The sequence below is a fragment of the Diceros bicornis genome, chromosome 35, assembly GCF_020826845.1.
Source record: "Diceros bicornis minor isolate mBicDic1 chromosome 35, mDicBic1.mat.cur, whole genome shotgun sequence".
In the NCBI taxonomy this organism is placed as follows: domain Eukaryota; kingdom Metazoa; phylum Chordata; class Mammalia; order Perissodactyla; family Rhinocerotidae; genus Diceros; species Diceros bicornis.
In genome coordinates, this window is record NC_080774.1 from 23,343,109 (window position 1) to 23,358,738 (window position 15,630).

The following is a 15,630-nucleotide window of genomic DNA, read 5'->3' on the forward strand; positions in this document are numbered from 1 at the left end:
CTTCAGACACTCATCCTAACCACGTGCAAATAAATTGCACTAGCATCTGAGGTGATTTGTCAAGGTCCAGCTGGGCAGGGCCCCTGGCGTCCACTGATGGACTCCAGGCCAGGCCAGCAAACACTCCACTGCTGATCTGCCACTGATTAGCTACATTCTGGGGGGAATCCCCTAGGAATTCCTCAATTCCTAGCATCCCAGGAATTGGGATGCCTGGCAGCTGCTGCCACGCTAGGAGCCGATTGGCCTTGCCTGGGCGGGGGCTCGGAAGAACTAGGCCCAAGTCCCACATGCTTCAACAGGGCTTGGCAGTGACACCCTCACTTGTTTCTTCCAGTCTCCGACCCTTCAATTTTTGTGGATTTAATAGAGTGAAAGCACAAACAGTAGGCACTGAGTTCTGGTCCTGGCTCTGCTGCTGGCCAAGTGGCCTCGGGCCAGCTATGAGATGGAGATGACACCACCTACAGGGGTCTAGGACCCTATAAAAGCCAGGGGTCAGACTGAGTGTCCAACTCCTGTTCTCCCACCTCCCAGCTGTGGCCTGGGCAGGCACGCTCAACTCTCAGCGCCTCACCTTCCTCATCTGTATTATGGGGCTGAAAACAGTACCTACCTCCTAGGATGGAAGTTGTAGGGACTGAATGAGAAATGGAAAGGACCGCAGGGCCTCACATTCTGAGCCCTTTCTTCCACAGGCAGGAGGCATTAAAATGAGAAGCAAGCATGAAAAGTCGATGAAAAGAGCACGGTCATCATCCTGCCCTCTTCCTCTCCAGATAGTGGCTGTCACTGAAGAATAGGACACAGGGAGAGTGGGTCACGGGCACATCACGGATCATTGCTTCAAAGGGTCAAAAACTTTATTCGCAGGCCTTTTTCTGTTTTATGTTTTTGAATATACAGGTTTCCTGCCGTCTAGGGAAAAAGGGAAGTGGTGTCTTGCTGCATGAGGTTTGGGGGGCTTGCCTTGGGGCTCTCCGTCCCCGTCCCTTTCGCCTGCTTGCTGGCCCCCTGGGTTCCTCCGCTGTGGGATAAGGCACTGTGTGTTCTACAAGAAGGTGCTCGCGGCTGGCTGGTGGATGACGAGGTGGCCTTCTTAGGGGCTGCAAAGCTGAGGCTGTTGAGGGGTGGAGTGGAACTTAGGGCCCCGGAAGGAGGCCAGTTGGTGAGGAGGCCCCAGGCTATGGTAACAAAGCCCAGCGGGTTTGGCCCCTCTGCCTCCCGGCTGGCCCTAGCGCAGCAGCTTCAGGACGGAATCATGCCTTTGCTTCTTTTGCGGTCGGCCATGGTTCTCCGGTTGTGGTTGGCTCGTGTCGCCTTGTTGGCTTCCTTCTTCCTGCGTTCCTGGGTTGTCTCACGGCTCTGCCCATGGCCCCGGGGGCTGCCGGCCACTGCCGTGGAGCTTTCATGCCGGTACCTGGGGGAGGAACAACCCACCCCCAGAAGAACTCATCAGCCGGAAGAGGCTCTGATGGGAAGAGCCCACGGCCTTCCTCGGAGGTCCCTGGGAAAGGACACGGCTTGGGTCAGGTCACCCATGTCCCAAACTTCCGGTGGGAGGACAAATGGAGCCTGGCAGGGGCTGGATGATGCGGCTCCGGCCAGCCCTGTGCCTGGTGATTTCTCTTCTCTGAGCCTTGCCTCCAGATGGGCCCTAGCTAAGCTGTGGGGGAGGACTGGCTAGTGAGCTGACCACCACTATCAACAAGGGGAGAAGGACGAGGGCTTGGGGATGGTCCCCTCCCTTCTCCATCCAGGGCCACGTGCTACCGATGAGATAATACTCTTGTTCTACACCCCAGAGCCTTGCTTGGTGGTCTCCAAAGACCAAGTGCACTCACAGACACGACCTAGGACCTTTTCAGACCGTTTCAATTGCTGGGTTTGCCCAGAGCTCTGTGCTCTGGGGGCTGGGATGGATGAGCAGTCAGAATTGCTCTGCTCCCTGCTCAACAACCTTCTGTGGCTCCCCATTGCCTTCAGAATGAGATCCAAATGCCTTCCCTCCTTCATGAGCCCCTGCACCCAGTGGGCAGTGCTGTGGGAGTCCCAGGGCCAGGATGGGGGACTGGGCTTCCACCCCTGGCTTGGCCTTTAGTGGCAGGGGGACCTCAGGCAGGTACTGGGCCCCTCTGGACTATTTCCTCCTAGGAAGATAAGGGGGATGAAATAGAGGAGTCTCTGGTTACTCGTTCCCAGCTCTGCTCCAAAGAACCCTCTCCCTGACCACGCCTGTGCTTTCTTGCCTTTGTGTCCTCACATGACAAACTCCTTTGTACCTTTTCCACCCTTAAGGGCCCAGCTTAAGTGCCCCTGTCCCTACCATCCCTCTGTTAGCCATAAAGGATGTGTGCCTGTCTGTTTGGGCTCTCCCACATTTTACACTCTGTCTGACACAAGCTAGCTCTGGACGCGTCGGGCTCCAGTGTCTATCAAGTAATGGTTACAAGTGTGGTTACAAGAGCTGGGCCATTGGGCTCAATCTTTGCTCCACGACTTACTAGCTGTGTGACCTTTGGCAGGTTACTTAACGTCTCTGGGACTCAGTTTCCTCATCTGTAATATGAGGATAAGGATAATAGTAGCTACTTCATAGGGCTGTTGTAAGAGCTAAATTAATACACGTAAAGCACTTAGGGTTTATGTGTGGGCTTCCTGGGTGGTTGGCTGGGCCTTCCCCAGATGGGCTCCCTCCCACCAGAAAAAGCTCCTTAAATGCTCACCCCTTCCTGGCGAGGAAGGCCACGCGCCTGGCTTCTGCTTTCTCCCGCAGCACCGCAGGGTCCTGCACAAAATGGTCAGGCTGTGGAGGGGAGGAGAGAAGAGAAGCATGAGCCGCCCCACTTCCCTAAGCTGTGGTGAGGCTATAGCTGACTGAATCTCATTGATGCCTCCACGCCAGGAGTTGGGGGAAGCCACAGTGCGGCAGGGCGACACCACAGAATGGAGCCGGGCTTGCTATGGTCTAAGGTTTCCACTAGAAGCCTCCCGCCTGTGTCCCTCCCAGTTCCCTGAGGGGGAGGCAGCTGAAGGGACTGAGGCACGGTGGGGCGGGTGGCCACAGCTCGAGCATGATGATGACAAATGGGAGCACTGGGGGGAAAGCCAGAATGGCCACGAGAGACCACACCGGGCCTTGAAAGCCAAGAAAGCCGCCCCTGGAAGCGGACTCGTCCTCACGCTGGTGCCACTAGCAATGTACTGTGGGAGGGTCCATTCCTGAAGACCATTTCCTGAGCCCAGAGTGAAAAGCAACTGGACTAGCAGGGGGAAAAGCTGTAACCTAAGGACCACAGACAGGCTGTGGTGGCCTGTGCTGTTTAAAAAAACGAAAAGGAAACAAAACAAGGGGAATTAGTAACCTTTGAAAACTGGAGGATTTTACATAGAAACCGGGGCTGACCCCTTTCCTGGAAGAAGGGAAATCCCTGGAAGCTCCGGGTAGCTTGTGCTAAGGGGCCCCTCGGGCAGGGCTGTGTGCTGCCCACCACCAGGCACTGTCTCCATCAGCCCACGACACTCACGCTGGTGGCCTGGCCCCGGACACATGTAAATTTGTCACCCTGGTGGGAGGGCATGAGGGGACCCAGGGGTTCCAGCTGCCGCCCCATTCAACCCAAGCAGCACTGCTTTTATCTGTTTTATATGAGGTTCCGTTGAAGATTTCATTTGAGGAAAAAGTTTAGCTGCTAAAAAACAGAATTTTCAAACCCACCAGCCCAGATGACCTCCAAGGGCCCTTGGGCTCTAATGCCTCTCTGATTTTAAGAATTGCCATCCTGGGCACAGTGGCTGACAGCTGCCCTTCTCCTGGGCCCCAGGCTTCTGGGCCTGATGAACCCAGCAGCTCAGAGGCCCAGTCTCTAATCCGTCCCCATTGGGCAGTGGAGGCTAGTTCTCAGCCAACAGCTCTCCAAGCAGACATCCTGGGGTCTAAGGGACCCCTCTTCTCCCGGGCAGTAATGCTGGGGCTGCCTCAAGGACAGATGGAGGGAAGAGAGGGCGCAGTGCTCTTGATTCATCCTTCAGAACTGTACCCTCCCCTTCATCTGCCACCTGCCAAGGAGGTACCTTGGGGGCCTCGTTCTCAGCCTCCTCCTCCTCCTCCTCGTCCTTCTCCTCCTGTCCTTCTCTGGGCACTTTGGTTCTCAGTACCTGAGGGACGGTGAAGGGCCTGAGGGTTCAGAGAGAAAGTGAGATCAAACACTGGATTAAACCTGGAGAGAGAGCCTCGGGGAGGAGGGAATGGGCCTGGGTGAGAGGGGCCCGCCAGGACACGCAGGGCTCAGGAGGCCGGGAAAAACCAACGTGCTTTTGCTAGCCCCTAGACTCCTTGAGGGTACCAGGGTCTGACATGCGGGCTTAGGGGGAATGTGGGGGGCTCTCCAGTCCTCTCTGGTCACGGCAGCTCTGCTTTATCTACATTGGGGAATCTCTATAAGGTTCCACTGGGAAAAGTTTTTGGCAATTAAGAAAAAAAATGTAAAGCTACTGCATGAAACCAAATAAATGCTGCCTCATTCAGAGTAGCTTGGACCAATTGGCCAAGGGGGTGGCTGGGGATGCAGAGAGCACTGGACTAGGAGTAAGGAGGCTTGGGTTTGGGCCCTGGCCACTGACTTGCTCACGTGAACAGGGCCTTGGCTTCCCCAACTGTATTAACAAGAGGCTACGGGAGAGCCCATGGGCCAGAGAGCTGCTCTGCCTCCAGAATTCCACCCTCTGCCCACCCTACAGCCTCACCTGCGGCTGATGAGCTCATCATCTGAGTCGGCATCGTTGGCGCCCACCTGGTTGCCATCATAGGTGTCATCGTACTCATCCTCATAGTCATCCCCTTGGTAGGGCACGCCCTCACCTGGCTGCAGCGGCACCTGCAACGGCAGAGGTGTGGGCCAGAGGGGCCCAGGGGCTGGCCAGCCTCCCCCACTCAGCCTGGGCCCTGTGGCCTTGGGAACGCCGCCTACCTCCTCCACCACCACGCTGTACTGCTCGTAGCGCTGCCGCTGTGCCACCACCGCCCGCTTGTCGTTCAGCAGGCTCCGCGTGTTCTCCTCCTTCCTGGCATCAAGAGGGAACAGGGAGGAGAGAGGAGGGAAAACCATCAGGATTTGAAGGCTGCAGGGTGTGAGGGTCCGGAGAGACCTTGGGCTCACTTCTCCACCCCGCAGGCCGGCACAAACTGAGACACTGATCTCAAGCATTGGGGGGCACATTTTACACTGGGGGTTGTGGGAGGGTGGGCCTCTCACCACTGCTGGTGCCCAGGTGACTGGGTCCAGCCACTCTGGAAGGCCTCCCAGGAGCAGCTGTTAGAATGTCAAATGTGCTCCCCCTTCAGCCAGGAAATACCCCTTCAAGGCGTCCACCCTAGAGAAACGCTGGCCGTGTGCACAAAGATGCCTGATCAGGGACTGTCTTTTCAGCATTGCTTGTAACAGTGAAAAATCGAAAGCAACTAATGTCCATCACGAGTGAAATGGCCAAAGGACCTGTGCCACATCTGTATTACAGAATGCTGGGTGGCAGTTCTCAAGAATGACAGTGATCTATTTGTGCTGACGGAGAAAGAATTCTAAGACTTATTCCAGAGGGAAAAAGCAAGCTATGGAAAAATAGACAGTACAATCCCATCTGTATAAAAAGCAGAAGACAAACCAGACCAACTCTCTGTTCCTATAGGCATACAGATATCTATGTATGTAAATGCACAGAGACAGGGTCAGGAAGCCCCCTACCAAATGACAATGGTTACTCCTAGGAGGGGCCTGGGGTTACTTAAGTCTTTTAAAACAAACAAAAATTTAAGAAAGAGCTCAGGGGAGCCCTAGGGGGCCTCTGGGAGTGAGGAGTGAGGAGTGAGGAGGGGTCCTGGCATCTTCCTCTCACCCCGCTTCACCACACTAGCCTTCTATCTGTTCTGCAGTTCAATCTTCCACGTCAGATTGCATTGACAGGAAAAGTCTAGAAGTTCAACTCCTGTCCAATTGCAGGTGAGGAAACTCGGGTGCAGTGGAAGGAAGGGGAGGGACATGCACGGGACCACAGTGAGCTGCAGCACAGCCGTGGTGGGGACTCAGGCCTCTTACTTGTGGCTTTGCAGCTCTGTAGAAAAACCTGGCTTGTCAGACACATAGACAGGACGGTGGAATGTAGTTTCTAGCCCTGCAGGGGAAAATCAATATGAGATGCCAGGCAAGAAAATCCAGCTTAGCTGTGAAATCAGGTCTCTGGAATGCATCAAGGGGAGGACAAAAAAAGAGAAGAGGCACAAAGCCCTACACAGCTTCCATAAAAATCTCTTAGCTGGCTTTTGGTACAGGGAGGAGCAGGCGCCTGAGTCTGTCGGGCTGTCTGCCTGAGAGCAGGTCAGCACTGCAGCCCCCAGTGTGGTGGGCTAGGATTTGGCTTCCTTCAACGGTTTTATTAAAGGCCTACTATGTGCCAGGCAGGGTACTAAGGCTGAGTTGGGGAGAGATTCCGAAAAGAGTAAGATATGGATCTCCTCTCATGGAACTCAGTCTAGGGGGCGTGACAGACAGGCAAATGGCAGCCAACGTGAAATGTGCTAAACGGAGGCAAGCACGCCCTGGAAACACAGAGGAAGGAGATGTGAACTCTGTGCAGGGGGTCTAGCTGAGGGTCAGAAGAAGGGATAATGGAGGCTTTATGGTGGTGGGGGCGTTGATTTGGACAGGGAAAAATCTTGGTCTACAGGAATCTTTCACATCTCACCAGGAAAGGGGCCTGTGACTGTGGCCTTGGCCCTCACCTGGCCTCCTTTACCAAGTTGGGGGCTGGAAAGAGGCAGACAGGAAATGAAAGGGGCCCAAGCTTTTCCAGGTGGTTGGTGCCACTGGTAGGAGTACATTCATTCATTCAACACACATTTCCTGAGGGCCTGCTAGGTGCCAAGACCCGTGCTGGGCCAGGGGACCAAGGATGAATGAGAGGTGTCACTGTTTTTTTCTGCCACCTCTCACGGCTCCTGGTCCACCCTGTCCCCAGTTCTGGGTAGCAGGGCTGTTCTTTTGCACTGTGTGGCCTCTGGTTAAGTGGCTCCCTGGCAGGGCCAGACAGAGAAGCCTGGCAAACTCTGGCCACCACAGATGGGCCCTGGGAGAGGACACAGGTAGAGACAGTGGAGCCTGGTGCTCTGGGAACCCTGTCCAGGGAGGTGTGGCTTTGGCCCCATGACCTCATTTGGAGGCAGGAAGGAAAAGAAAATCAGGGGCAAAACTAGCCGGGAAAAGATCCATCTGAGGGACAGAACTTCAGTCAAGTCTGGAAATACAGGTAGCAGTGGCTTTGGAGACTGTCTTCAGAGCAGGCTGCTTCCTTGGCCTCCTACAAGATGGGAGTGAGCCCAGAGAACACGCAGGCTCTCCTCAAGCTCGGCTACCTTTCCCCTCCCCACTTCCTCCGGCCTATCCTTCAAGGCTCAATTCAAACTGGCCCTTGGGGGGTGACATCCACCTTTGAATTTCTGAAGGGGCTGCAGAGGCAATAAACCCTTCCTTTTCTAGGTGAGGAATCAGAGGATCCAGAGAGGCAGAGCAACCTTCCCAACGTCACACAGCTACCAGCAGATCCAGGGCCAGAACACAGGTCTCCCGATTCAAGTCTGCTCAGCTACTTCCTGAGCTGTGTGACCACAGGGCAAGACCATTATCCTTGCCAAGTCTTGGTTCTACCTCCAGGGATGATGTAAGGATGAAATAAGATGATGAGGAGAAGTGGACCCGCACCTGCTGGGCTCAACAAAGTGAATCCTATTTCTTTTACTGCAGGACTTGTCAGAGACTTTAATGTGCTAATGTGCTCTGTGACTCTCCAAGAGGCAGACAGAGTGCACAGACATTTTTGGCGATAGAACCTTTTTTGAGGGAGAACACTTATTATCTTCCAGGGCACCACTGTTCAGTGCAAAGCAGTTAGGGGACCCCACCTCATATGCACCGCCTCCTTCATTTAGCTATGTTATACAGTAGTCCCCCCTTATCTGTGGTTTCACTTTCTGTGGTTTCAGGTACCCAGGGCCAACCATAGTCGGAAAATATTAAATGGAAAATTACAGAAATAAACAATTCATAAATTTTAAATTGCACACCATTCTGAGTAACGTGATGAGATCTCTCGCCATCCTGCTCTGTCCTGCCCTGGACGTGAATCATCACTTTGGCCAGCGTATCCATGCTGTATACGCTACCTGCCCGTTAGTCACTGAGTAGCCGTCTCGGTTATCAGATCCACTGTCACGGTATCTCAGTGCTTGTGTTCAAGTCACCCTTATTTTACTTCATAATGGCCCCAAAGTGCAAGAATAGTGATGCTGGCAATTCAGATATGCCAGAGAGAAGCTGGGGAGAACTTCCTTTAATTGAAAAGGTGAAAGTTCTTGACTTAATAAGGAAAGAAAAAAATCGTATGCTGAGGTTGCTAAGATCTATGATAACTTTTATTATAGTATATTGTTATAATTGCCCTATTTTATTAGTAGTTGTTGTTAATCTCTTACTGTGCCTAATTTATAAATTAAACTTTATCATAGGTATGTATGTACAGGAATAACCATAGTACATATAGGGTTTGGTACTATCTGTGTTTCAGGCATCCACTGGGGGTCTTGGAACATATCCCCCGTGGATGGGGGGGGGAATGACCATACCTGTAGCACATGTGCATGGCGTCTACCCAACAGCCACCCTCCACCTCACCTCCACTCCTAACAAACCCTCATTTTGTTCAGGTCTTTCCACCCTCCCCCTTCACCTGGAGCCCTGGACCTTGGCCCTGTGACCCAGTTCCCCCATTGAGATGTGAGGGGAATCTGGAGACTTCTGGGAAAGGTCTCCCGGTCTCTAAGAGATCTACAAGAAGACCTGCTCCAGACTTCCTCCAGGTGCTGTCAGTTTTGGAGGTCATAGCTGAAACAGCTGCAGCTGCCCAGTGGCCTCGAGGGAACCAATTCCGAGAGAAGGAAAAGATGCATCCTTGATGGTGAGGCTGCACCACGGGTTAACCAAGCCTAGACTGCCCTGCCTTGCCATTCCTTGTCATGCAAGGGAACAGATTTCCTTATTACTTGAGTCACTGAGCGCATCCTATCTGATTTTTTTTTCCCCCCAAAGCCCCAGTAGATAGTTGTATGTCATAGCTGCACATCCTTCTAGCTGCTGTACGTGGGACGCGGCCTCAGCATGGCCAGAGAAGCAGTGCGTCGGTGCGCGCCCGGGATCCGAACCTGGGCCGCCAGCAGCAGAGCGCGCCCACTTAACCGCCAAGCCACAGGGCGGCCCATCCTATCTGATTTAACAACACACACATTTTAACTCAAGTGTGATCTGCCTTGTGCTGAGGCCCCTGTATGGTCCATCCCAATCTCTCGCTGCTTGTTTAACGGTCTAAGTCTTTCCCAGGGTCTCTGCACCACTTGAGGCCGAGGCCTGGGTGCCCTGCTCACCTCGTCTCCCTGGTATCTAGCACAGGATCTGGCGCTAGTAAATCGCTTAATAAATATTTGCTGAATGAATAATAAATGATGAACACATGAACGGAGGCTTTGCCTCTTTGCAATCCCCAGCCCCGGGGCTACCCAGCACAAAGAGTTCAGTAAACATTTGCCACCCTGTCTCTCTGCCTGGCAGCCTGGAGCGCCCTATGAGCAGGGGCACAGCCCTCCTTGTCTGCCCCTCTCCCTACAGCAGGAGCTGCAGAGGATCATTCTGGCCTGGAAGAGCGGCCACTCATACAGGATAACATCTCCAGCCTGGGATCTGAGGATGTTGCAATGCGTGTGACTAAGCAGTTTGTAATTGCTTCCTGTCCAGCCAGCCAGATGGCTTTATAGCCGCCCTGCGCTCACTCCCCAAGCCCTCGGCCAGCCAAGCTTCCAGAACTGGACAGCCCTGGGGGTGGAAGAGCACAGGGCCTTCACTGAAGCAGCAGCTTGCACTTCTGCCATTGGGGCTCCTATCACAAGAATGGGGAGGTCCCCTCCCTTCTCTGAACCTCACTGTCTCCATCTATATGATGGGGGAAAGGGCAGGCTGTACTGGTCCAGCAGTTCCCAAATTTCTGGATTCCATGAACCAACACCATTCAGGAGAACTCTGGGGGACTAGCATAGTGTTGTCAACGTCTTATTTTGCCATTCTCTATGTCGTACTTTCTACCATCGCTGCTGACTCTTGGCCCCTCCAACGGGTCTCCACTAAAAACCCAGGGGATCTTTCCAAAACATAAAATATGTTGGCTCATGGGACCCTCGCCATGCTCCCCACGGCCTTGGGGCCACTGTCCCTGATGTCTACTCTGCTTGGAAAGCTTCTCCTCCCCCGCTTCGCAGAACTGACCCTTCCCCATCCTTCCACTCTTAGTCCCATGTCATTTTCTCAGAGAAGACTTCCTGCCTGGATCAAAGCCCCTACCAGAGGCTTGGAAGTCTGTGCACCTCTACCTTGTAGTACCTGTTATATTTGCAGTTTTACCTTGCTTGTTTGATGAATTGATTAGTACAAACTCCACATGGGCAGAGGCCGTGTCTGTTTCACTCCCCACTACATCCCCAACACCTAATATATCCAGGGCCTAGAATGCCATAAGCACCCAGTAAATATTTCTTGAATGAATGAATAAATTATGAATGGACTTTTCCATGTCAAAAAAGTAGGAAGGACATAAAGTAAAAATAAGTAGAAAGGCCTTAAGATGGAATATGTTCACTCTCTGAAAAGCTCACTCAGTACAGGGCCTTAATTTCCTCATTTTGTCATAGAATGGACAAAATCAGTTCAAGGAGCAGCTTCAGGGAAGTTCTGCTCAGCTCTCCCATCCAGAGATTCGATGGTGGACACATTCAAAGATGTAAGAAGAAGAGAAGAAGGGGACAGTTTTGGCCCCTCTGGCCTTTTGCTGTCAACGACGAGGATTTACTAAAAACCACTCAGTGCAGAGTCAGAGCCTAAAGCATAATTATTAGAGAACCTGTCCCCGCCTGCTGGAGCACACAGGTCCCGGGCTGCCAAGGGAGCCTTGAGCTGAAACTCGGGCCAGATCCATAAAGACAGAGCCCTTAGTTTCTCTCTGCACTTTTTTTTTAATAATTTTTATTTATTTATTTATTTTCCCCCAAAGCCCCAGTAGATAGTTGTATGTCATAGTCGCATAGTCTTCTAGTTGCTGTATGTGGGACACGGCCTCAGCATGGCCGGAGAAGCGGTGCGTTGGTGCGCGCCCGGGATCCGAACCCGGGCCGCCAGTAGTGGAGCGCGCGCACTTAACCGCTAAGCCATGGGGCCAGCCCTCTCTCTGCACTTTTGAGTTGAGGTCCCTGGAACCCTGCGGCCCACTGTACTCACCTCCTGCCCTTGTGCACCCGGCTCAGGTCTACTGTGTCCCTGCTGAACACGTCAAACTCATCGTTCTGGAAGACGTTGTGACGAGACGTCAGCAGGGGCGTCGGGTCTGGCTTCAGCTGTCTGGGGGGCGGTATAGAAATCAATTTAAGGGGGCCTTGCCAGCTGATGCCTACCTGCACCCCACTTCCTCCTACCATGTTATATCCATCAGATTCTCCATTTCTCTTCAACAGCCACACTTGGACACAATCTAAAACCTGCCCTACCTGGCCCTCGCCTGGGTAGGTAGCCACATCTCAAACGAAGCTCCCCCTCGGTCCCGCGTGCTATTCACACAGGTTTTCTTTCTGTTTCTTAAAAGCTCCCTCCCTCATTTAATGTTCACAACAGCCCTGAGATAGCTGGTCATAGGTCACTCACCTCTTTGTGCCTCAGTGCCCTCACCTGTAAAATGGGCACAGAGAGGCTGAGGAACGTGTCCAAAGGCATAGCTAACTTGATTCATTCATTCAGTAAGCATCATTTGTTCATGGAAGAAACACCCAATCATGTACTCATTCCTGCTGCCCCACGGGGCCTGCAGGGAAGCTGTGGGCCAAACTCAGAAAGGGCAGGTATAAAGGAAGTGAGAAGCTTTGACTGTCCTCCCCCAGGAATCCACTAGGAAGGTGGAAAGACAGGGGCTGACCAGCAACTCTGGAGCTCTGAAGGGCTCAGTAACTCCTTCGTCACATCCTGTGTCTCTAATCGGTCTGTCCACAAGGTGACGCAAGGATGTCCAGCTGGGCACACACTCTGCCCTGCAGGGGGCATGTAAGAACCTCCTGCGGGAACTAAGGTTTTTATGTTTCCCCAAAGAGGACATTAGTTTACATGGTTGGGAAACACTGCTGTGGGGGAGAGAGAGCAACTGAGTCCTGAGACACGAGGGCAAGAAGAGTGGGAGGCGAAGGAGCTAAGGGCCCCCGACAAGGGCCTGCAGAGTGCCTCCTGCCAGGGCCCTGAGCAGGCTGGATGCCATGAGCCTCCTCCCACCTGTCTAGGCTGCGGTCCAGCTGGCTGAGAGCGGGGGCCAGCCGCTCCTCCAGGATGTTGTTGATCACCTGCTCCGGGTCGTAGCTGTAGTGCTCCAGGCAGGCCAGGATGAAGCCCTCGCCAAGGTCAGGCAGCAGGTCCTTCACTTGGGAGATGAGTGAGTCTAGCTCCACACCACCTATGGGGGTGCCCAGAGCAGCGGCTGCCCCCATGCACTGTGGGAAGAGCCAGAGTGAAGGAGGGGAAGGCTAGGCCAGGCCAGTGATAGGGCGACAGGCCCCAAAGAGCACTGGACTCAAAGTCAGGGGACCTGATTTGAGTCCCAGCCCTGCCCCTCCTGGCCGTGGGACCTTAGCCAAGCGATTCAAGTCTGAGCCTCCATTTCCTTCCCTGTGGAAGAGGGAGCTCTATAACTGACTGGCTGAGTGACTTTGGGCAAGGTGCTTCCCTTTTCTGAACTTCAGTTTCCTCCCTATAAAATGGGCATACTATCCCCCACCTCGTGAAGTTGTTTCAAATGGTTCAAAGAGATAATGCACACAAAGCACTGAGCACAGTGCCTGGCGCAGCCTGGGCTCTTCTTAAATGGTCCTCTCACAAACTGATCACTGATGTTGGAGGGAACAGCAACCACCAGACCTGGACCATGTGGAAATGCTCCCTTTTAATTATATTCTTTTCAACAAGGGGGATTCAGCTCATATACTGCTCGATGTGGCTCAATTTTGTTAGGCTTTTCATTTAAGGAAATTCATAAATCAAAACAACAACCATAAGAACCCTCCTTGTCTCAGATAAGAAGCCAAACGGGGAAGAGAGTGGGAAAAGGCTGAGGGGGCTGTCATTCTTCAAGACCCTGCGAGAGTCAGGGGGCCTGGGGTCTGACAGCAAGAAGAGCAGCATCTGTTAATGGAGCATGGAGGGCCAGGCAGGCTCAGAGTGCTTCACACAGAAGCTCTGGAAATCCCAACAACCGTATGGAGGCGGGGACAGCAACTATCCTCAACTTACAGATGAGGAACCAAGGCTTGATGTGAGTGATGTGCCTAAGGCCACATAGCTGGTGAGTGACAGAACCAGGATACACCCCTGAGCTGCCCGACCCCGGAGACTGTGTGGTCATAATCTTTATGTCATGCTGACTCCCAACACACAGGGAAGAGTCCTGGGTTCAGTGGCCAATCACTATAGCCACAACTTTTCCAGAGAGTTCTGGAAAAGCCTGGAGACAAAACACTAGATCAGAGGTTTCCAAACTTGCTCAGTGGAGCCCTGCAGTCCCATGGAGGGGCTTCCAGGAAGGCCAGGTGGTGATATCAGGCATTGCTCCCAGCTGCAACCAAAGCAGCTCCACCAGCATGTTTAGGGGAGAGCCCCAAGAAGGGGATCATGTGGAAAAAGCTCCATCATTTTCTTTTTTTTTTCTTTTTTTGCTGAGGAAGATTGGCCCTGAGCTAACATCTGTGCCAATCTTCCTCTATTTTGTATGTGGGTCACCGCCACAGCATGGCTGACGAGTGGGGTAGGTCGACACCGGGGCACTGAACTTGCGAACCTAGGCCACTGAAGCAGAGTGTGCTGAACTTAACCACTAGGCCACAGGGCCAGCCCTCCATCGCTTCATTTTATAGAAGGGAAACTGAGGCTTTGATAGCTTCAGTGACTTGCTGTCTCTTCACACCCGGCCCAGCGTGCCCTCAGCTTGGGACTCTCTAAAGGCAGCATGGAGCTGACCAGCAGCTCAAGGTCATCAATTCCAAACGAAACCTTTTTGTCCGACAGCAGAAACAAAGAAAGGAGGTTTCCTGCTGGCTCAACCTCTCAGAAGGGGCCAGCAGGGGCAGGGGAAGCAGGGGGAAAGCGCTGCTCCAGACACACCTCCTCTTCCTCTGAGTTCTCTGGATGTGATGATGTTCCACCGACTGGTTCCACCGTCACCATGACCCCGTTAAGATCCTCAGCCACAGGTGGGTCTTTAGCATCTGTAGCTTTCCTTCGGTCCACCCCTTCCCAGGCACTATCGACCGCCTGGAGGATGTAGGCAGTCCGTGTCTCATCCCTGTGAGGACGTGTTAAGGGGTCTCTCCCTCCGAGGCCACAGCCCTCTCTGCCTCCTCAGCTCTGAGGCAGCGTAGTTTCTCAGTTTCTCCCCAGGTCTGACCATATGACTTCTGCCAGGGGCTGTCTGGGTGGCACCCAGTGGGCCATGGGCACCTGGGCTGCAGAGAGAAACAGGTCAGACCATGGCCTCACTGGCCTTGAAACCCAGTACCTGCCACTCAGCAGAAAGCAGCTTTGGGTAAAGACAGGACAAGAGGCTGGCATCAGAGTCCTGGGACATGGTGTCTGGACAAGTCAGTTGCAACTCCTCTGCACTGACCACTGGGAGGGCCCGATGGGGGCACTGCCACAAGGCTTGCCATTCAACCAGCTGAGGGCTTTCTGCAAAGGCTGGGGGCCCACAGGGTACCCCTGAGGCAGGACTGAGCAACCCACCCCAGCACCAAAATGGCCCACAGGCTTGTTCCTCCTTGTCCCTCCTCCCTCTCTACCACCCTGGGCATTGCCAAGCCAGACATCTGGGAGTCGCCCTGGCCTCCCTCACTCCACTTCTAGTCCAAACCCCCATCGGCCACACCTGGATGCCAGCAACAGTGTCCTCAGCAGCCCCTGGGCCTCACGGAGACCCCAGGCCAGTCCATTCTCTTTCCTGTGACAGATGGAGCTTTTCCAAAGTATAAAACTGACCCTGTCACCCCCTGCATCATTCCCTTCCACGGCTCCCCAAGTGCTTACAGGACAGAGCCCAAACTTCTTAGTGAGGGTCATCCCAGGGCCATGAAGGTCTGCTCATCCCCAGCTCATCTACCACGCCCTAAAGCCCCTCCCACTAGACCCCTTTCTCTCAGATCTCCTCAGACGGGCCTGCTCTGTCCTCTGTCCATTGGGAACACTTAGCTCGGGGCTTTGGCCATCTCCTGTTCCTTCTGCTGTTCTCAGCTTGGACTTCACTTCCATGTGACACCCCCACCCCAAGCTCCACTGGGTTAGGTGCCTCCCCTGGTTACCACACCCTCTAAATATCTCCCATATGACACTATCTAACTGCCTATTTACTTGTCTGTCTCCTTTCCTACAGTGAGGTCTGTGCGGGTGGGGCTGAGTCCATCTTGGTCATGCAGGCCCAGACACTCAGTAAACACCTAGAGAAAGCAAGACTGTCCCTCCCACC

General features: G+C 53.5%; 1 protein-coding gene across 2 annotated transcripts in view; it reads right to left on the reverse strand.

Annotated features, from left to right (window-relative positions):
• Positions 1–705: 705 nt before the first annotated feature.
• The window catches only part of ASCC2 (activating signal cointegrator 1 complex subunit 2), a 38,198-nt gene continuing 23,273 nt past the window's right edge, over positions 706–15,630 (reverse strand). For both annotated transcript variants that reach the window (XM_058531735.1, XM_058531734.1), the window contains 8 exons: positions 14,277–14,457; positions 12,399–12,613; positions 11,364–11,483; positions 4,971–5,064; positions 4,747–4,877; positions 4,075–4,177; positions 2,727–2,806; positions 706–1,420 (listed from right to left, as the gene is read on the reverse strand). In XM_058531735.1, the coding sequence (XP_058387718.1) occupies positions 1,249–1,420; positions 2,727–2,806; positions 4,075–4,177; positions 4,747–4,877; positions 4,971–5,064; positions 11,364–11,483; positions 12,399–12,613; positions 14,277–14,457 (1,096 nt within the window). In that variant the 3' untranslated portion in view covers positions 706–1,248. The remainder of the gene's footprint in view (positions 1,421–2,726; positions 2,807–4,074; positions 4,178–4,746; positions 4,878–4,970; positions 5,065–11,363; positions 11,484–12,398; positions 12,614–14,276; positions 14,458–15,630) is intronic.